This window comes from Python bivittatus, unplaced genomic scaffold, assembly GCF_059951505.1.
Source record: "Python bivittatus isolate LINGU-HERP-01145 unplaced genomic scaffold, Pbiv_v1 ctg000480_np1212, whole genome shotgun sequence".
Classification (NCBI taxonomy): domain Eukaryota; kingdom Metazoa; phylum Chordata; class Lepidosauria; order Squamata; family Pythonidae; genus Python; species Python bivittatus.
Window position 1 is genome coordinate 29,261,741 of NW_028277075.1, and position 23,688 is coordinate 29,285,428.

The following is a 23,688-nucleotide window of genomic DNA, read 5'->3' on the forward strand; positions in this document are numbered from 1 at the left end:
AGCTGTTCTAACAACCCGCTCCTCCCTTCCATTCTTGCCACTTTTCATGTTGTTGCCATTATATTGTAATCCAAAAGTGAAAGTGTCTCAAACAAGGGAAAAAGACAAACTTCCCCTTTTTTCTCTTTTATCTTGCTGTGCCTTTAATGCTTTCGTCTCTTATGATACTCTGTAATTGCAGTCAATGTCACATCCACATCTCCATAGTAACAGTCAACCACACAATCTACTCAAATTACACTTATCTTTTGTTTTGTAAAATCCACCAATTTTCTGAGGTCTTTAATAGTAAGCAACAAGCTTTCCCATGGAGGTCTGGTTCACTTGCCTAAATTAATTACAGTTTATTTCAATGCACTTTCATTAAAAATAATCTTTAAAAAATAATCTTACAAAATAATTGTCCCCTTTGGCCATTTGAAACTTTCTTAAATCATCTCTTTATTAAACTTTTCGCCAAAAAATTTTAAGTCTTTAAGTCCTTGAAGCCTCTTTTTAGTTTTGTAATCCAAAAAAAAAAATGAAACTCACCAAGAGGAATCTCTTATCCTGTGGTAAGGAAAACCTCTCTTTATCTGTAGAATAATTAAATCCAAAAGTGCATAAGAAATGAGGTTTGGCTGGGCTTATTGTCCATATAGGCTACATTACAGCTGTGAGCCTGGATGGAACTAACAAGCTGACTGCAAAAACTTCTGTTCTTGCAGTTTACTCATGAGGAGCAGCTGTCTGGAGTACAAGTGGGTTATCTCACTGTCTCTCCTTTATCCAGAGAGATTTCGGCATCCAGTGTTTGCCCTCCAGGCGCTGATCTCCGCTGTAATGCCGTCTCCGCTTCTTGGAGACGTCTAGTCCATCACAGACTTCACCGGAAGCCCGACAGTCTTGAGAATTTCTGAAGGATTAGGAAATAACTTGAGACAGCCATTTTGTACTCAAAATAGAGGTTTTTCAGGAGTTTTAGCAAAATTTCATATTCAAAACATTTCATTATGAAACTTTTGCACAACCTATATAATATGTATGCATGCGTGTAATATATATGTAAAATGAATGAAGAGAAAGCAAGTGAGATTACTGGGAAGGTCAATTAGAAAAAGATATGTGTAGTTTCAGTTAATAAGAACATAAGAAGAATCCTGTTGCATCAGAACAGAACTACAGCCAGAACTGATATTCAGAACTATGTCTCATACTAGATATTATTAATAACCATTATGATTAGTAGTGATAGCCTCCTCCATTAATTGATTAATTAGAATTAATTAATTGATTGGGTGCTGAACTAGACACTGGAAGACCATGAGTTCTAGTCCTCCCTTTAGCATGAAAGCCGGTTGGGTGACTTTGGGCCACTCTCAGCCCAATCCATCTCACAGGATTGTTGTTCTGGGGAAAATAAGAAACGGGAGCATTATATATGCCATTTGAAGTTGTATAAAAATAAAGGCAGGATATACATAAATTAATAGATTTCTCCAGCCTCTCTTCCAAATTGTTCTTATTCATCCTCAGCACTGATCAGTGGAATTTGCTTCTACAATTTACAGTAATTTGGACAGCTATAAGCTATAGATAACACGGCTGTGCAAAGCAATTAAAAAGGACTGTTGAAAATGTAAAAGGATGTATGTCCTCCAAAAGTCTGCCATAGCTGCTCTGAAGGCTTTCCTCAGCTTTTGTTCATCTGTATGTGCATATACAACCACATCCCTTTAGAAGCATTGGCTGTGTACATCTTGGAAGCCAACCAGGGGAAGCCTTTCAAGCAGTCTTTTGGGGCTTTCTGGAGGATACAGCTGCTTTAATGTTTCAAGGGATGCTTTGCTTAATACTACCATGCTTTGCAAAATACCCCCGTTGAATGTTTTACACAGCCTTATTAGTCAAATTTGCCATTCATTTATCAATGGTAGCTTCTTTTCTATCCCCTTCTAGCTCCACAATATCACTTTTTAGGTATAGTTACTAGAACCACATACATTATTCCAAATGGAAGATTGCACAATAAAAATACAACAAAAGAGAAGAACAATAATTAAAGCCAAGTAAAGAATATCATGTAACCTGAATTTGTTTCCTAATGTCGAAACTCCCATCTGTAGAGCCAGGAGCAACTTGCTTAAGCTCAGCCTTTCAAGAATTTCTGTTACTAGTGCCTTGGGGTTCAGCAGGTGCTTAAGTTGCAGCCCAGATTTATAATACTGCACAACTAGTTTAATTTGGCAGTTTTTATTTACTAATTTTGTTTCTCTGTGTTGACAACTGGAACAACATATCCTTTCAAAATTACTCACCATAAATCACTGTAGCATAACTGAAATTCTCAATCATACTGCATACCATATAGTAAATGTTTATAAGTTATATCTTTTAGTAACTATTTATATATAGACATAATGACAATCTTTGAAGGAACTCAATACTGGACCAGCATATTAATTTAGTAAATCTAGTTATTCCTGGCTTATGTTATACCAAGAGAAATGCCCTATACACCAAGAGGACAGTACATGAGCTATGAAGCACATTAATTTTCCTTTGCAATCATGGTCACAAAAACAACTCACCATGATTCCAACCAATCCATGGAGAAATAATGTGCATAAAATGCATCTATCTGAAAACATGATTTGTCTTAAAATAGGTTTTTGTATAATATATAGTAATGCTTGACATTTTCTTTACAGAACTTTACATTTTGAAGACTACAAAGATAAAAAAAAGAAAGCTACTTCAGAAACTCTTACCTTCTCCATCCAACACTGGTTGTGTTTCCATGGTGGGTGTTGGTTTTGAACCATCATCTGAATTGAGGGTTAAAAAAAATTGAAAAGAAACTACCATTATTGAGGTAAATACTATCTACTCTCCAGTACTGTTGAATGATTTGGGATTTTTACATGGCCCGGCCAAGTCCATTAGAAAGAAGATCACACATACACAGAGACAGAAAGAAGTACAAATCAGAACATACAGGCAAAGTACTTTAGGGAATTGGCTAAAAGATTAGCAAAATGTTTAAATATTTTTTAAATTCTATTTTTAAATTAGATAATATTCCCACATATATTATCATCAACAACTTCTGATGTACTGCTGAAGTATGAAAACCTTTTGGATGCATTGAGTTCATCTCATATGATTTAGCCCTTCCTATAAACCTCTTCTTAATAAGGTTGTTACATATTTTGTGGATGCAGTGACCTCAAAACAAATGATGTCCTCAAAGATTCTGGGGATGCAGTGATATAGTCCATTCACAAACTCACATACAACTCACTGCATCAAAATCCTGAATTTATGGAGGCTTTCCCATACAGGTACCTGGTAATAATGGACAGGAGAATTGGAACAAAGAATTTGATTGCAAAATCCTAGCTCTCCCATGTATTTCCTATTACTTTTGTTTGAAGGATCTTAGTTTTTTTAAGCTTATCAGCAAGAAATTTAGAATCAAGATTTCAGAAAAACTGTGGTAATGACCGTATTATTTCTGAAGTTTACAATGTAACTTATTTGATACCAACATAGCTATATCAGAAGAGGATCTAAAACAAGTACAGTGTTGTTCCTTTCTTTGTTCAGAAATATCTGTAACTGCAGCCTATATCAAACATTTAAATTATGTTGAAATTCACTACAGAATGAAGAAAATGCTTACATAATTAATCTTCAGTTTCTGTCCATAGATGCCTAGAAGTAAAGCCATATTAGCTTCTTGTCAAGAAAGTCCCACTTCACAAGCACTGTAGACTGTGAGGCATATTATAGGCATATCAGCAGTGCAATATTGCCATTATGGCATTCCTTTGCATGTACTTCAATAAACATGGAAGAGATGCCCTGGGCACCCGCCTCCCCAGCCATATAAGTACCTATTTGTCTTGTTAGGTAAGGATATCAATGGATGTATGGATGGATGGACAGATAGATCCATCCATCCATTCATCCAAATTGGGATATTTGTTACAAACAAACAAACAAATAAATGCCTTATCACATGTTACATCCTCATATACAGAAACCTCTGTTACAAAACCATAACAGAATACCTAATATGCAAAACAGAAATTTTCTCAGTTTTCATCAACTGTTAATAACTAATTTTGAATTTTATACATATTTTATCCTAAAAATATTGATTCAGTACACACAATTCACCACAAAGGAATAGCAAGACTGGGGAGAAGAGAAAAATTATGTAACTAGTGATATTTTTTTAAATATACAGGCAAGGTGGTAAAAAATGTACAAGGCTATGTATTATGGTATTGCAGGATTTAATCAGAATATGTTAAGATTTGTATTAAAAAAATAAAATTTGGTATAAGTGGGTGATCAAAATTATTAGCTAACTGAGGAAATACACCTAAAGCTGAACAGTGTCAATATGTAGGAAATTTTAAAACCTTTTAAAATCAAGTACTTTTAAGTTATATCAAAAAAAAAAAAAAAAAAGCCAAACTTAATGGTCACAAAAAGTAATCAACATGTTTTCTGCAACAATTCTATAACACAGAGGTCTCCTCTCAACTATGGGTTGGGATTCCCCAGGAGGTTGTGAGAAACTTATAAAGTAGTCCCCCAAATTTTAAAATATTGCCTCAGCCATGGTAGTTGAATCTGGATTCTTTTCAGTATTATTTAGCCCAATGGAATCATTAATTTATTCACGGAAGACTGTACAAATTGATTTATTGCTAATTTCTCTCATACATTTCAACAGCATTTAGGTGATGAACATTTTGTAAGATGAGGTTCATGCCTCTATAAATATATTTGAATTTTTTTCAACTGGAAGAATAGAACCATAAACCTTGCAGCTTCTGTAACCCTAGAAATGATTTACTTCACAACTCTGAAAACCATCACAATGAGCTTTTCCTTCTCTACAGAGGAGAAAATTATTTTCTTCAGTTCTCGTAACTGAAATTTTCACTTTTATTAGAATTTATGTACATTGCTGCATATTCACATACACATATCTGTGCACATGTAACGTGTGACACATATTTAGTTTTTTTCTCCTGAAGCTCATGCTCAGGACCATGAATTCGGATGCCCAAAAAAGTAGAGAAGCAATAGATCTTAAACTCAATGCTCTAAAATGGCAATTAGCAATGAGACCAGAGTTAGACAACAGAAAGGAAAACTATAAAACAGACACATAGAGATATCATTCAAAAGACTAGCAACTATTCTGTGGAAGAATCAGGAGATGGAAAAAAGCAGCAAGATGAACAGAAAGCGTGAAGAGAGATTTAAAAGGCCAGCGAATAAGGGGACAGCACAAGGTTGATCTGCAGTCTTACCTATCATGGGATCTTGTGGCAGACACAAATCCTCAGCGTTCGACAATGACTGCTTCCTTGCTCAAACTTAGCTCCCTAAGTTTGAGCAAGGAAGCAGTCATTGTCAAACGCTGAGGATTTGTGTCTGCCACAAGATCCCATGATAGGTTGTAGTAATTATTGGGGACCCCACGCAGCTATAAAATTGGATGAAGTTGTGATTTAAGCATGAGAGAATGAGAAAAAAGAACCAAGTTCACGGAGAATGAAAAGATGTTCCCAGAAGCAGCAGAAGGCACTGCCAACATCCTTCAAAGTAGTCACTTTGTAGAAATGGCCAGAACATTTTTTTCAAAATTCTAATTATGCCCAGAGGCCAAAAAAGATTGCAAATTTGTTTGTTATCTTGGCCCAGAAGAGGTTAAATTGGGATGTTGATGCGGAGTAGTATGTACATAAATATTGATCAAAACTTGATGATTACGAGATCCAGCTTCTGAAATAAATTGCATCCACTTCTTACAAACACTGCCAGTGCAAATTGTAGCAATATGGTGTGATAACCATCCACCAAGTCAGAAAGTATTTCTGGAATACATTAGCCCACTCTCCCTTTCCCTCACCCTCCTAATAGCTCCCTTGCAGGTGCACTGATATGAACGAAGTGAACTGGGGATATTCTTCATGCCTCAAAGACTTTGTAATTCAGTATAGTGAGTATGCATTTGCAACAGACAGCACAATTCTTTGGTGTGCAAGAAAGGCTGTCCCATGCATAGGCAGCTGGAAGTCCCTTCGACCCCTGATGACACAATTCAAAGCCTCTTCTGTTTGGCTTTTTGATTTCTGATTGACATATTCACTGCTGGCTGGAGATAAATGCCATTGCAAGGACAATGTTGATCCGCTCCAACTATTCTGGTGAAGGACTTTATTCTTTTTTTCTTTTTTGGAATAATAAACAAAACAAAAATGGTGTGCTTAAGTGTCTGAATAGAGCTCAAAACAGACAGAGAAGTAGCATAGTGGCTTTAAAGAGGCTGGCAAGTCACTTGAAGAGTTAATTGTCTGGGTGTACAATGAGTTTATTCTGACTACAGACAAAGCACCCTCTTTCTCTGATAGAAATTCTTTAAAAGGGATATGTCAAAAAGACCAATAGCTGCTGGGTTTCTTCTTACAAATGGCATCATTTGGGCATTGCTTTGAAAATTTGGACTCCTGAAATCCTGGGTACAACTGGCATGGCACTGAGGTTTAATTGCCAAGCTTTATATATGGCTTTAGACCATGCAGCAATTCTTTAAAGGCTAACAGATCGATAAATATGATACATAAACACACCTGACAGCTTCAGCTGCTGTTCGTGCAAAGATACTGAAGGAAATCATTGGGCATTTATTCCCAAATTATATAGGAATTACACATCCAATTACAAGTTACAGTGATACTATGTGAAATCTACTATACAGCTTATAGTGGCATGGATTGTATATGCCAGATAACATATCCATTAGCCCTCTGTCTTTTTACATTACACTTCACTCTGCTAATGTTCTCTTAGAGTCTGTTCCATGTGGGACTAAGAATGGGTGAACCATTCAGTTCTTATTTCTTTCAGTTTCTCATTTCTGTAAATCTATCTGTGTCAATTATCTAAATTCTTCATTTTCTCATTTGTACATCGAGGCATTTCATTCCCAAGATTTCAAACAAAATTTCACACTAGTATTTGGAACATTTTTCTCCAAATATGCATTTTTATTTGCAATTTTCCCTAGGGTACACAAATTTAATGCATTCTGTACAGTTTCATATACATATGCATTATTCTACATATTTTCCTCCTAATAAAGGCTTCCTTAATTTTTAGATTTGGAAAATACATTGCAAAATTTTGAGTTATTTGCATATTTTAAGAAATAAATATATACCTGTTCAGAATGTGAAATTAGGACGTTCACATTTAGATACAAACTAAACGAATGGTTCCCTTTATCGCTATGCTGTCTGGCCTTTCTGAACACAAAGTACCTAGGCAAATTGTACTTTGGTTTCTAGAGCCGAGGTCAATAGGCATAATTTTGCATAATCTGTCTCTCCCCCCACCCCATCCCCCAAGACGACATATCTGCACTGGTTTGAGAAAGCTGAAGCCCCACTTTCAGTAATGGTGGAAGCTCTATAGCTCAGGGGAAGACAAGGAGTATGTAAAGTCACTGTCTCAAGCAAAAGTGAATGATGGTTTGGAGGAGTTACCTACAACTGCAAAAGTGAACGAACAAAACCTCCAGCTTTTCTATATAGCAATAAAATTAGATTTAAGGGTTTTCTGTACCATTAAACCTATGCACGTTGCAGTACAGTAACTGACAGACCACCATGTCTGTATCTAACTTTATTGGTGCTATCGTACCCACAGAGAATGACAGTATTACCCAGACCCAGGAACTTTAAACTCTAATCCATGTCAGTCAAAGAATTGTATCATTATATCCTCTTGCTACTGAAGGACAAGCCTGAAGCCTGGGTACACAGAGAGTACTGTGCAGGGATTCAAGTGATATATCAGCACTGGAAGGGAAATCCAGTTCAAATCAAAAGACAGCCGTGAAATTCACTTCAACCAGACAATGTTGCTCTCTCAAAACTACCCTACAATATTCTGAATCTGGTGATGCTTCAGGAGGCAAATAGAGAATTAAATTCTGTAAATAATACTTACCATTATCAGCACAACCCTAGTGAGAAATTTGGGGGACGTGGCGGCGCAGCGGCTTAATGACGCTGAAAGTTGCCGGCCAGAAATGGTCGACGTTTCAGCGGTTCGAGTCCAGCCTTCGCGTTAAACAGGGTGAGCTCCTGTTTCCTCCCCAGTTCCTGTCAACCCAACAGGTCGAAAACTCACCTGAGTAGATAAATGGGTACTCGCACTCCGGTGGGAGGAAAAATGCTGGCGGCGCCTTGCAAAAAGGAGTTGGGAGCAGTTGCCAGTAAGCGCGAAAAACCGTGCGCACCCAAAAAGGGCGCGAAGCAACGGAAACCCCGCCTCCTGCGCTCGCCAGCTGGGCTCTGCTCTAGGAAGGAGGCTCTGGCAAACCACTTCCGAAAAACAATTGCCTTGAAAACTGCAAGGACTTGTCCAAGCAGTCACTGCAGGGTCAGCAATGACTGAGCGCAGACAAAACAAAAAAAAAAAAGTGAGAGATTTCTACATTCTTTTCATACAAGTCACCATATCAATTTATAGCTCTCTGATACTGCTATCCAAAGCATCTAGTTTTGCACTAATGCAGCACTGTGGAAGCAAGCCCCCCTTAGTATGTTTTAAGGCAGTGTTGTCCAAACTTGGCCACTTTAAGATGAGTGGGCTTCAACTCCCAGAATTCCCCAGCCAGCCATGCTGGCTGGAGAATTCTGGGAGTTGAAGTCCACTCATCTTAAAGTGGCCAAGTTTGGACAACACGGTTTTAAGGCTATACAATTTGTCCATAGAATACCTTTCTGGGTAGGAATTATTATGTACAGTGGGGCAAAAAAGTATTTAGTCAGCCACCAATTGTGCAAGTTCTCCCACTTAAAAAGATGAGAGAGGTCTGTAATTTTCATCATAGGTATACCTCAACTATGAGAGACAAAATGGGGAAAAAAATCCAGAAAATCACTGATGTCTGATTTTTAAAGAATTTATTTGCAAATCATGGTGGAAAATAAGTATTTGGTCAATATCAAAAGTTCATCTCAATACTTTGTTATATATCCTTTGTTGGCAATGACAGAGGTCAAACGTTTTCTGTAAGTCTTCACAAGGTTTTCACACACTGTTGCTGGTATTTTGGCCCATTCCTCCATGCAGATCTCCTCTAGAGCAGTGATGTTTTGGGGCTGTCGCTGGGCAACACGGACTTTCAACTCCCTCCAAAGGTTTTCCAGGGGGTTGAGATCTGGAGACTGGCTAGGCCACTCCAGGACCTTGAAATGCTTCTTACGAAGCCACTCCTTCGTTGCCCGGGCGGTGTGTTTGGGATCACTGTCATGCTGAAAGACCCAGCCATGTTTCATCTTCAATGCCCTTGCTGATGGAAGGAGGTGTTCACTCAAAATCTCATGATACATGGCCCCATTCATTCTTTCCTTTACACGGATCAGTTGTCCTGGTCCCTTTGCAGAAAAACAGCCCCAAAGCATGATGTTTCTACCCCCATGCTTCACAGTAGGTATGGTGTTCTTTGGATGCAACTCAGCATTCTCTCTCCTCCAAACACAACGAGTTGAGTTTAGACCAAAACGTTCTACTTTGGTTTCATCTGACCATATGACATTCTCCCAATCCTCTTCTGGATCATCCAAATGCTCTCTAGCAAACTGCAGACGGGCCCGGACATGTACTGGCTTAAGCAGGGGGACACGTCTGGCACTGCAGGATTTGAGTCCCTGGCAGCATAGTGTGTTACTGATGGTAGCCTTTGTTACTTTGGTCCCAGCTCTCTGCAGGTCATTCACTAGGTCCCCCGTGTGGTTCTGGGATTTTTGCTTACCATTCTTGTGATCATTTTGACCCCACAGGGTGAGATCTTGCATGGAGCCCCAGATCGAGGGAGATTATCAGTGGTCTTGTATGTCTTCCATTTTCTAATTATTGCTCCCACAGTTGATTTCTTCACACCAAGCTGCTTGCCTATTGCAGATTCAGTCTTCCCAGCCTGGTGCAGGTCTACAATTTTGTTTCTGGTGTCCTTCGACAGCTCTTTGGTCTTGGCCATAGCGGAACTTGGAGTGTGACTGTTTGAGGTTGTGGACAGGTGTCTTTTATACTGATAAGGTCAAACAGGTGCCATTACTACAGGTAACGAGTGGAGGACAGAGGAGCCTCTTAAAGAAGTAGTTACAGGTCTGTGAGAGCCAGACATCTTGCTTGTTTGTAGGTGACCAAATACTTATTTTCCACCATGATTTGCAAATAGATTCTTTAAAAATCAGACAATGTGATTTTCTGGATTTTTTTCCCCATTTTGTCTCTCATAGTTGAGGTATACCTATGATGAAAATTACAGGCCTCTCTCATCTTTTTAAGTGGGAGAACTTGCACAATTGGTGGCTGACTAAATACTTTTTGCCCCACTGTATATACAGCCTATTGGATGCTTTTTCTATCTGCATTTAATTCACTGCACATATATATTTAAGCATATATACCAGTCTTCCTATTTCTATGGACTAGGAATTATGGAAGTTGAAATCTAACACGTGTGGACAGTATGATGTTTAGAAGGCTAATTTACACACATTCACAAGACAAAATGTGTTTAAATTAGACTTGTTTTGAGTCACTGATTTAATCCTATTTTTCAAATACAAGGAGAACTTGGAGAACTTATGCAGAGCATGATAAGCATTTACTTTATTATAAATAACTTGCATATTATTTATATCACTCTATATTGCAATTTCATTTATGAATATGTTTTCCTACATACTACAAATGCTGCTATGGCTGCAACACAACTAAATCTCCTCTCTCCCTTTTTCCCCAATAAAAATACACTTTTAACAATGAAAAGTGCATGATGGATCTATAACCAAGGAGCTCTTTCTTGTAAGTTAAAGCATTTTTTAAAAAGTTACTCGGAGAGAAAAGGAAAAGCATTCATTAAACGATTTTCTGGTTTAACAGGGGGAGATTTTTATAATGTATTTGATCCTAAGAATAAAAAGCAATTGGAATATATTCACATAACCCAGACAACCTTCTACAATTTTCACTGTTTTTTTTTTAAATTAAAACTTTCCTGAAGTTAGGCTCTCAGAGTCCATGGAACTGTATGAGTAGTTCATACCTTCTGAGCAAATAAAAAGGAGTTTCTGGCACAAGATGTAAAGCCTAGCCCAATAGCGTGAAGTATAAACCCAGCCACTTCAGTTTATAAACCATGGTTTATGGTTTACCATGTTGTAAAAACTCAACCAATCATTTGGATTACATTCAATAAGACATGCTAAAACAAACCGTAAATTAATGAAATGCATAAACCCAGACACAGTACTTGGAAGCCACAGATGCCAAGATCTGAATAACTTTCAATTTAGCTAAAACTCATGGGGAGATGTTTCCATGCAGATGTGTTTTTTATTTATTTGATTTTATTTAAAAGATTTATATAGCTGCCCATCTTATGCAATATAATTCTGGGCAGCTCACAAACAACAATAAAAACAGTAAAAACATAAAAGCCAACACAGAAAACTCCCAGAAAACTTCTGGGCTCCAGCCTCATATTACCCCAATGCTTGAGGAAAAGTGAGGTCTTCAGGGCTTTTCGGAAGGCTGGGAGCCTGTCAGACCTTGTGGGAAGGGTGTTCCAAAGAGAGGTGGCCTCACAGATAACCTGCCCTTGTGCTATTCAGGGCTTTAAAGATGCTAGCCAGCACCTTGAATCACACCTGGAAAGCAACTGTAAGCTTTCCTAGCTAGCTCAATGGCAATGGTATAACATGAGCGAACCACAAGGCATGCAGAACTGTCCATACCACGGCATTCTAGACCAGTTGGGTCAAGGGTAGCCCCATGTAGTTTGTTGCAGTAATCCAGCCAGGAAGTGACCAGGGCATGAATGACCATGAGCAAGACCTCATGGTCCAAGAATGGCGCAACTGGCACATAAGATGGATCTGCGCAAAGGACCCCCCAGCCATCACTGCCACCTGCTCTTTGAGCAGGAACCGTGAGTCCAGGAGGACCCCCAAGTTGCACACCAGCTCTGTCCGGGGGAGTGTCACCCCAGCAAGAGTAAAAAATGATACCTCACCAAAACCAGGGGGACAAAAGCCCTCAGCCACTCCATCTTGGTAGGGATGAATCGAAACCGATTCTTTCTCATCCAAACCCTTACAGATTCTGGGCCAGCACCTGGGCAGTGTCACTTGGTTGGCCAGGGGTGGAGATGTATAGCTGGTTGTATGCTGATGATACCACACCCTATGCTGTTGGTTGACCTCTCCCAGTGGTCTCATGTAAATGTTAAAGAGGACGGGTGAAAGACCTGAACCATGAGGCACCCCACACTATAGGGGCCTAGGGCTCAACTTCTCACCAACACCAACTGGAACCTGACATAGAGGAAGGAGGAAAACCACTGTAAAACAGTGTCCAATCCCCGGAGCTGGTCCGTTTTAAAGCTAAGTTAATCTTCTGACAGTATCCAGCATTTTTTTGTTGTTGTTGAACAATCAAACTAGCTTTTTTTCCCCAAGCATATTCTGCCACCCAAAATTTCTCACTTGCAATTGAGATTGAAACATTAAGACTAAAGCTGAAGTAGCATTTGTGGTGGGTGCACTAGTCTACAAAGGCAGACATCAAATGGATAGAAGAGGAAGGCTAATATTGCTAGTGCAGCAAAAAGTGCCTTCCTCTTTCCTGTGAAAATTGTGATTTAAAGAGGTGAAGATGAACAAACTTTGTTTTTATGTAAGCAAACCTTATTAGGACAGGATCCATTATTCCTGTTGTTTTAATCTTATATTTACTGTGACTTTTTAGTAGCTGAATGCAGCAAATAGCTACCTATGCCTCTAAGCTATTCTCCCCTCAGCTGAGGAGTCTCTTGCTCAGAGTAAAGCCTCTCCATAAAACCCCTTCACATCTTCAAGGCCTCAGGTTGCAAAATGGGGGCAGGGATGCAGATCAATGGCCATTTGAAATTCAACCACATGGCTGAAGCCCTACAGCTGCATGTGTTAATTACTACACGTGCCCCCTGTAAAGCAGTCTGTACAACACAAAAAGAAAAACAGAAGAGAAAAAAGGCTGTTCCCGAGGATTAAATAAATAGTCCAAATTTTTGGCCTAATTCCTCCCAGACACAATCTGCCTTCCTTCTGCCACCTGCATGCTTAGAAGCCATAATACCCCCCCCCCTTTACATCTCCAGCTGTGTGCAATGAACCCAAGGAGAAATATCACAAAGTGTACTTTTGCTTCTCAGCTCTTTCCTCTCCACACTCCACCCCACCCACCCCCCTCTCTCATGGACGCACTTTCTTCTTTCTTCTCACACCAGAGCCACAGAAGGAAACTGGACCACTATCCTCGAGACAATTTAATTACACAAATTTTGGTTCTGTACTTAACTCTGTCTAGACCAAACATGAAGAATCTAACAACTGGAACAAGTGACCTTTAGGTTCTCCACTCTGGTCAACTGAATAATAACCACTTTATACTCAGTCATATTTTGATGAACATTTTTTTTAAAATCTAAGTCTTCAAGTACTGAATTCTGGCAGGCTTTTTCATTTTCCATTTATAGCATACCTCCTCTACAGTCATTCCAGAACCATTTCAAGGCATACAATTTATGCCCTCCATCTACTGGACTTCTAAAGAAATTTACAGAATGGGTAGTTTTTTGTCAGTGGCCATCAGGCTAAAGATTTAAGATCACCCACCCTTTAATTTCAGCATGCTTTCAACCCGTTGATTCAGTGGTGTCACCTGTTATATGGTTTTCTTTAAAATGTTATGTTTTTCTTTTATGATTCTGTTTTTATACTTCAACGCTGCCCAGAGTTCTTTTAGACTGAGTCAAGCTATAATAATAGTTAAATAAATAAAGTTTCTGAATTAATTTAGCTATTCTGTCTTACATTCAACATATTAGCAAAACACACATACGTATGTGTAGGTGTGATTCATTTTCAGGCACATAACTATAAAGCCCAGATCTGGAGTTTTTTGTCCTATTTCTTTTTAAACGGAAATTCAAACTTATTCAAGTCTTTGTCAATGATCACTTACTCTTAATAACAGCCAACCATTTATGCAGTTATTCATTGAATCTGTCATGAATTCTTAGACAAGGATAACACATTTTCTATTCTGCTTTCAGTACACATTCCAACTCATTTAACACAGAGAAAAAAGAATGATCTTACATTGGCACTGATATTCTACAGGGGAAGGAATTATTGCATCACATTCCAGTTTTGACAAACAAATCTATCTGGGGAAAAAGACTCTCATTCTGGAACTTCTGGAATTTGCTAACCATCATGGATTGCTACATTCCATTGAATTAACAGAGAATGATTGAGCAGGCATCTGTTTTCCTCAAAAATTTTAAGAATTCTGAAAATGTTGTGCCAACTTTGGTATTTAAAAAATTTCTACAAAACAGAATGTGAACTACCTTGTTGAAGAAAGCACAAAGGAAAAAAAAGACTTCTGCAGATCGCCCAGAGAAGAGCAGGAAGATACTGATTGCATTTTGAGTACATTAAAGTCAACATTTTGAGCAGATAAAGGTTGAAGTTTATAAGTCAATGACCAATAGCACTTCAGTCAAAGACTACAGAAATAAACTTTTGATAAGATGGGAGCTGGAAATAGGTATAGGTCAGAGAGACACATATTCACCATTCTTTATGATCAGGCAACAAATATAAACCCAACCAAAAGCATTTAAAAAAAAAGATAAATAATAAATACACCTGTAAAAGATAGGGTTAAATTTAGTTTAGGGAGAGAACATATCACAGTGAACTGTCAAGTTAGGATGTTATTATTTCCTTACTGCACCTCCTCTTCAAAGTGTGGTGTACAAAATAACGGAAAATAATTGTACACCAATTAAGACATTAGAAAAACAGAGTAGAGTGTCATATGGTTCCATTTACAGTTTGGCAGTTGCATTCTGCATCACCTACAGCTTCTAGACTATCTTCAAGAATAACTGCTCAAAGAGCATTACAGTAACCCACTTTTGAAATTATTAGGATAAGAATAGTGGAAGTAACAGTACCTTATCCCAGAAAAAATAATGGCTGGAAAATCAACTGAAGCTACGTGGAAGCCCTTTCCTTCACTGAAATCACCATTGCCTGTAGTGACAGCTTTAAATCAAGGAAGCACTCAAATGCCATTTCTTCAAATACAGTACAACCTGATCTGTCTTCCTAATCTTCAAACTGAAAAACCACCTAGCACAGCATCTCAGTCATATCAGGATTTAGCTTCTGTTTATTGGCACTCGGGCCAGGGATCAGCAACTTCTTCAGGTCTTGGGCCACACTGGAAATTCTTATGTGATAGTTAAGCTCCCCTAAACCCTCAAGATTTTAAAAGATGCAAGTACTGTGAGGTGTTGATGTTCTTTTGTGAGATTGGCCCTAGGACCAAACCACTCATATAAACCAAGTTATCACAGAACATCGCATTCTGCAATAGACTAACATGCAAAGCAACCCACTCTGCTATAATGGTTAAGGTATTGGACTGGCACCAGGAAAACCCAGCTTCTAGTCCACTCTCAGCCATGGAGGTTTACTGGGTGACTTTGGGCCAGTTACTCTCATTCAGCCCAACCTATCTTATAAGGTTGTTTTGGAGAAAAATAAGAAGAGGGAGTACTATGAACATTGACTTGAGTTCCAGAATGAAAAACCAAGATGTAAATCTATTAAACAAATAAATATTGCAGATATATTACCAAAGTGAAATAAAATATGGAAGCTGAGTTGTTTCACAAATATGAAATATAGAAACAAGAATGAAAATGAAACACTCAAAACAAATTCAGAACTTCAAAGTAAGTCAGCAGGCTGGGGATGAAGACTAACATTCAACCCAAGAGCAAATGCTGCATTATTTAACCAGAAAATCGCTGTGTTTCAGCATATTTAACACTCGATCAGCAAGAATTGGGAAGTTAAGGATAATGTTAATTATTTGGGAAAGATTACATGTAACTATTGTGGCATGCTTATTAAAGAGGTGGAGTAGGAAAGGTCTTACCAAACCAGTCTTCAAACTGGTTAAGAAACTAGGTGGGAGCATGCAAGCCAAAAGATTCCAACTGTAATATATGTATTAATAAGCTGGAAGGCTGCTCTCTCTTTAGTAGTGAGGCAAAGAAAAAAGTAGATTAAGTAACAGTAGAGATGAAGGATGGGGGGGAATCCTGACAACTTACTTTCAGGCAAACAAATGGGAAAGTTCAATGAAAGGGCAGGGCCAAAAGGATGGAGACAGACATAAAAATACGGCAAAGCTTCAGTCAATCCACCATTCAGCACATGGCAGAAAAAAGCCGAGTGTTCTGCTTTGCATCAACTACATATGAGAAGGATTAAAGGTCATAAGTGGTTAATCCAAGACTTCAGATGAATGAGCAAGAGGTTCTTATAAACCCCAACTGTTATTCTCACTTCCAAGGTGATAGACGCTGAATCACAGAGCTGAACAAATTCTGCTGCTGAGGCAAACTATTTCTTTTTTCTTCTCCCCAGCCCCCCATGGCAAAATGGCAGAGGATTCAGTTTAGAACCCATGCGTTTTTTGCTTTTACCCTGTGAGCTTGGCAACATGAAATCATTATAAAGGGAAGCAACTATATGATTTGCAAGGAAGATAGAGATAAATGTCTCTCTATAATCCTCTTTAATCAAAAGACTAAAATAGTTTGTTTTGGCTTTTTTGCTTCGCATAATGTAGGGTCAAACATAGCAGTAGACAAAGTAAGAACCCCCTTTATGCTATAGATAGATGTCTGTAACATGTTTTTATGAGAGAACAATTCCAGCAAAAATGAACGGCATGGTGTATTACATGTATAGTTTCCCAACCCTCTTTTGTAGTGTAGTGATAATATACAGGGAACAGGGAGGATCACATTCTCATTCCCTATCATTTGGTTGCCACCCTGTACAAAATGCTACCCAAGGATGCACTGATAATCTTTACTACCACATGACTGCTACGAAGCAGTAAGGTTTTTCCGTAGCTCTTACCTGGATGCTGATCTTGCTGACATCATTCCCATCAATCAGTGGTGTAAACTAAGAGAGTATTAATATAAAAGCCACATTCTACATGTCTGGATTGCAGTGGCTAAAACCATTAAAACCTCAGGTCTGAAAGTATTAAAACAATAGTTCTCATGTAAAAAATATATAGCATTCAGGGTAGCTGGGAATTTTGAAAGTTGTATTCCAAATATACATGGGGAGCATCAGGCTGAAAATGGCTTTGACAAACAAAATTTGCCTTGCTGGTTGAGACCACTGTTCCAATTTATCAGAAACTTTATTTCCAACAGCCAGACTGCTTCTGAAAAGTTCATGTTTCTAGATGACGGTTCCATTTAGTTTTATGGATAATAACCATCATATAATAGCCAACATATATTTATGCAGAATGTCAGCTGACAGCCACCAGAAGCCATTTTCAGTAATTACAACTGAGCAGCTATGTTTTATTTATATATTATGTAAGAAATTTGTATCCTGACTAATTCCAGAAACCCCGGGTACTGCAACTCTATAATAAATATAGGCCATATATATGTAGGAAACTGATTTTTTAAAAAATCCAAAATAAATTATGTTTCCTAAGCATTACATTCCATAATTCTGGAACATAACATCAATCATAAACATCATAACTACACTAATGAAATTACAAACATATTTTCTCAAGTCAGCATTGTTTGTCTAGGCAAAAGCTGACAATTTGTATGATTTCTGAATCACCTCTGAAGGGGATAGGCTTATAAAGCACATGAAAATGAATGCAACTGTTTAGCCTTTACAGCTGAAATGAATGAAATGTTCTAGAGTTTCACAGTAGAAATATGGAAAATATAATGCCAAACTACATACAGAACTGATTTTCTACATTGTCTTCTTCTAGAAGCCCAGCTGAAGTCACTTAAAAGATTTGACTAATCAACATTTGGCCACCTTAAGCTGTTGATCCTCAAATGAAATAGAGAATGTGATGGTCTGAATAAAGATCATGTGTTTTGTTCACTTGTGAAGAATTATTCTTGGGAAATGAAAGAACAGCGGCATATTAGGGTAGCATTTTGGGTTGATTATTGATTATTCCTTTGCTGAATTAAAAAAAAAAAAGGTCAAACTATTTACAAGGCAATGATGCCACTCATCTCAGAAAGAAATGTAAAGTCATAAAACTTAAACTTGGAACAGCTACTGTGCATTGTATAGGGCTTATGCAGATCATGCAAGTCTTTCATTCATTGTGAAAGAGTACTGGAAGTCCTCAAGGTTAGCAGGATTATCTTGAAATTTCTGCCAAGATTCTTATTTTTAAATACTACTTTAAGATGTAGTATTGTAATGGTATGTGGGAATGACCTTGGGAGACAGGGGAAGAGATGCTGCCTAGGGAACAATCAGATAAGAGAGGGTGTAGCTCGCAGCTGGATAACAGGCAGAGAAAGAAACTCAGAAAGGAGCCTTCCTAACTTAAGAGGGATGTAAATGTCTGGTCTCTATCTGGTTTCCTATTTCTTTTTGCAAGTCTGAAAGTACAAATCTCCCACCATTCTTTTTACAGCCTGATAAGTTAGGGAGGTTCCTTTCTGAATTTCTTTCTCTGCCTGTTATCCAGCTGTGGGCTATACCCTCTCATATCTGACTGTTCCCTAGGCAGCATCTCTTACCCCTGTCTCCCAAGGTCATTCCCACATACCATTACAAGTATTCATCTCCAGGAAAGCAGTATAGAATTTGAAATTTGTTACAATGACATCCCTTTGATTACAGCTGTTTGTTCTTCTAAAAAAATCCAACATGGATGGGAAAGCCTTCAAAAACCCCACCTCATTGTAGCATAGGACTTTACTCACCTTTTCTCCCAGAATTACCCTGTCCTAATGGCCGGTCAGTTACTGAACCTTAAAGAAAAAGCAAGTATATTACTATATGAGCAAAACATTTACAGGTATCAACCGAAACTCAATCTTATCTATAGGCAAGCTTCAAAACACCATGCCCATAGCAGCATCTAGACAACTGGAACCAAGCAGTCATCTAATCCCTACACTTACTGCTTCGCCTCCCAGTTCTGTATTAGGTTTGTCTTTTTGCTGAATCAAATTTGAAATAAATTCATGAATTACAAGGAAAAAAAAAAGTCAGGAAAACTGGCTATGGGACCAACCTGATGAAGGAATTGTAAACAGCATGGCCAATGAACCATGGTAATTTGGTTACTGAGCAGAACTATAATTAATATTAAAATTGATGCTATAGAGCCAATGCATATTTTTACCACAAATATGCAAGAGAAATGCGCAGTCTAGCATAAATGATTCTTAAGAGCTATCCTGTCCAACTAATCCCCAGAATAGACTCTTCTAGGACTAATCACTTTGGAATAACAGAAAAAGTTCGTACCAGGCTCTGATGGCAAGAATTTAAGTTATTTCATTCTTAAGGATTTTTGTAAAACAATAACGAGAAACAATGTACTGTTCAGATTGTTTATAAAAAGAAACATACCACTCAGACAGAATCAAGAAGCTAGTTTTACTATCAATATATGTTTAGCAGTAACTCCAGTTTGTATCTCTTGACTAGCAATGTTTTGGCCGCAAGATGGGACAACCATGTGCAGAATACAGTTTGGACTGTGGAGCCGTATTGAGTTTTTAAAATTATAAATGCAAAGAGCTTATTCCTTTCAAAATATGCAAACCTTTTTTTCTCTGCCCTCAATACCTGAGCATACAGGAGTTTTGTTCTGTACAGAAGAACCACTGATAGGCTTGCCATCTGGAGTGACACACCAGCAATATCCAGTATAGGTGTGGCACTGAACCTGTTTGGGAAAGCAGATGGTTAGTTACTAGTTTTGCACTATTCCTCTGCCTCAATATTAATCCAACCACCTTCATCTATTTAAAAGATATATTTTCATGGGTAAACAAACATATTTCATGCACTTTAGTGTAGTGTTTATTAAGTAGCACAGCATGCAATATCTATAATTCAAACAATAATATTATTTCAAGAAAAAGCACTGTTTATAATCATTTTACAGGAAACTGTAATTTGTGCTGTGTGTCCCATGTTTTTTATACTACTGTTAGGCATTACTTCCCAGTTTTATCCACTAATACTTAGCGGATACATTTGTATTACATGGATAACCATCAAGTTAAAGACCTGTCAGCTGCATTTTTATGATGTAGTAAGCTTGATTATGTTTTGTGGCTTGGTGTGCTGCTTGAACCCATTGTTGAGAGTTAATAAATGGCAATGTCCTGAAAATCCCTTTTTAGCCACATTTCTACAACTAAAAGCAAGTCCTCAGAGTGAACAGATATAAGCCTCCTCTTCCTAGAGATTCTGTTAAGCACACTTTATGTAATTCTATGAATTCAATGCCTTTGTGCTTACATGTGCAAAATTATGATTTTATTTGCAAAGACAATCTCATTCTGGTTAGAGCAGATTCTGAATTATGAACAGAAAACATTATCATCATAAATAAAGTGAAAATTCCAAAACGCTTGTCTTCTCTCTACATAAGAGTTTACTGTTCAAACAATATCATGCACAGAACTAGAAAGGCATAGGATTTTCCTACTAATCCTTGATTGTAAGGAATTATTTTTAAATACAATAAACTCTCAACAATGCCATAAACAACTAATTCATCATACACAACCAGATGTTTCTTTCCAAAATACTAAATATGAAAAAAGTGTTCAATATACTACATGTACAATATTAATCTTGACATTACTTCTTCCTCTGAAGTAGAAAGGATTTTTTTAAATAATGAAAATCACTATCATCCTTGGATTCTTGCAGGCACAACTTTAACATTTTCCCCTAAAAACATGTCCTTGGCAATCTCTTTTCAGATAACAGACGTTGCTTCCAAAGAAAGTACATTTAAACTGTACGCACAGCAGGGGCAATGTTAGCAGAAGAGGCAGCACAGACGGAGACTCCCTCAGCCATCCCATTGGGATTTGGGAAAGGATTTTGAGAAAGGCATAGCAATGGCAAATTAAGACAGCTCTGCCTCTCCCCAGCTACACTTCCTAGCACAACAGAAACTGCCTGGTTATGCACTAAAATGTATTTCTTTTTATTAACCCAGAATCTTCCAGAATTTACTTTCAATGGATGACTTCCAGTTCTGACAAAGTGAGAGAGGGAGAAAAACTTCTCTTTCTCTATACCATGCATGATTTTTATATACCTTAGTCATGATTCACCTAACCTTTGTCCCAATTTTAAAAGCCTCAGTTGAAATAGTCTTTTCCAGTAGAGAACAAAATACCTGAAAGAGTACCAAAGTCCACACTTCAGACCCTGGGACCTTAAATACATTCCTGCACCACAAAAATATTTAGAATATGAAAACATTAAATTGTAGCCATTGGCATGGTTCTCTGGAAGAAAAGAGCCTTTGTTGTGCTTCATTCCTCACTGGTGATGCCAGAATGACTCTTCCAAGGACTATATAAACATTTTAAGAAAATGGGTCAATTATCCATTATAACTTGACCAAGACAAATCAAGGAGTGATTCCACCTTCTGGAGAAGGAAAACCATAAAATTGTGTATTTCGACATACAAGACCTAGTCTGGATTGACTGATTATTTATTTATTAAATTTGTATGCCATTCATCTTCCCCAGCGGGTGACTCTGGGCGGCTCACAATGAAAGTAAAACCTACAAACAAACAAACTTAAAAAATAAATACCCCCATTAATTAATTAATTAATTAATTAAAAAGTCAAACTATAAAAACAAGCCCTATACGTAAAAAACTAAAAACATTCAGGATGACAGGGGAGTAAAATCAGTTACCCCACAAACCACCTCCACTGGTGTGAGCCCCCATCCGGCCCCCAGGCCATCTGGCATAGCCAAGATTTTACGTTCTTCCTGAAGGCCATGAGTGTGGGGGCACACTGCACCTCGGGTGCTAGGTTGTTCCATAGAGCAGGGGCCATGGCAGAAAAGGCCCTCTTCCTAGATCCCACCAGATGAAATTCCTTGACTGGTAGAGTCTGCAATATGCCCCTTCTGCCGGACTGAGTGGGTCAGGCTGATATAACGGGGGCGAAATGGCTCCTCAAATAACCTGGTCCTGTGCCATGAAGGGCTTTAAAGGCGATAACCAACACCTTGAATTGGACACGGAAGCAAACCGGCAACCAATGCAGCTCGCGTAACAGTGGTGTTATATGGGCCCTCCCAGGGGGCATTCAGAACTGTCCGCACTGCTGAATTCTGTGCCAGCTGTAGCTTCTGGGTACTTTTCAAGGGTAGCCCCATGTAAAGTGCATTGCAGTAATCCAACCGGGAGGTGACCAGGGCGTGAGTGACCATGCGGAGGGCCTCCCAATCGAGGAAGGGGTGTAACTGATGCACAACACCAAGTTGTACAAAGGCCCTCCTAGCCACAACTGCCACCTGGTCTTCGAACAGGAGTCATGAGTCCAGGAGGACCCTCAGATTACGCACTGGGGTAATCGGTCTGTGTGGTGTGACCTCATCAAGAACCAAAGATGATAAACTCCTAAATCTTGAGGCTCTCTGTTCCCACAGCCACTCCATCTTACCAGGGTTCAGTTGAAGTCTGTTGTCCCCCATCCAGGCACCTACAGCCTCCAGGCACCGTGAAAGGGTAACCACAGCATCACTTAGGTCACTCGGGATGGAGATATCTATCAGCTCAAGGGATAGGGAGTGGAAGGCACAGTGTGGCAGTGGTTCTCCTCCTTCCTTCAGGTCCACTTCCTGTCATTGTTGGTGATGGGAACAAGCCCCTGCTGTGAGGGATGCCTCAGGGCTTGACTCTCTCCCCACTATTTAACATCTACATGAACTGGGCACGGTCATTTCACAGCATGGGGTTAGATATCATCAGTACACTGATGGTACCCAGTTATATATCTCAACTCTTGGCCAACCAAGTGATACTATCAAGGTTCCCTCTTAATCTCTGGAGGCTGTGGCAGTCTGGATGGAGATGAACAGTCTTAGGCTCATCCCTAATAAGACAGAGTGGCTGTGGATTTTGGGGTCACCCAGTTCCAGTGATCTTTCATCATTAATTCTGGACGGGATTCACTACTTCAGAATGAACTGGTACGCAGTGTGGGAGTTTTTCTAGACTTCTGACTCCTGCTGGAATAGAAGGAGTCTTTATCTTTATTTAAATTCCAAATGGATTTGCACAAAAGCATTGTGTGCTAATAGCAGCAGTTCCTGGATCAGGTGGCCCTACTCAGTCATTCATGATTTAATTTAATCATCTGGACTACTGCAACATGCTCTACATGGGGCAGCCCTTGAAGACCACTTAGATGGTACAGCTCACCCAGAATGAATGTCCATATAATACCTCTATTGCATGAACTGCACTGGTTACCAGAGGACTTCTAGGTGTAATTTAAGGTGCTGGTGGCTACATATGAATGAATGAATGAATGAATGAATGAATGAATGAATGAATGAATGAATGCAAGCAAAGCAAGCAATAAAACCACATTATGCACATTTACAACACTGGATGCTGCAGAGCAGTTAAACAAATAAAAAAGGGAAAAGAAACAGAAGAT

General features: G+C 38.6%; 1 protein-coding gene across 6 annotated transcripts in view; it reads right to left on the minus strand.

Moving 5' to 3' along the window:
- Positions 1-23,688, minus strand: part of SMOC1 (SPARC related modular calcium binding 1) — an 86,463-nt gene that overhangs the window by 39,454 nt on the left and 23,321 nt on the right. For 5 of the 6 annotated variants that reach the window (XM_088145590.1, XM_025169918.2, XM_088145589.1 and 2 more), the window contains exons 4-6: positions 19,818-19,917; positions 18,944-18,991; positions 2,751-2,840 (exon numbers count right to left, since the gene is read on the minus strand). In XM_088145590.1, the coding sequence (XP_088001716.1) occupies positions 2,751-2,840; positions 18,944-18,991; positions 19,818-19,917 (238 nt within the window). The remainder of the gene's footprint in view (positions 1-2,750; positions 2,841-18,943; positions 18,992-19,817; positions 19,918-23,688) is intronic. The other variant, XM_007433319.4, reaches the window with a different exon arrangement.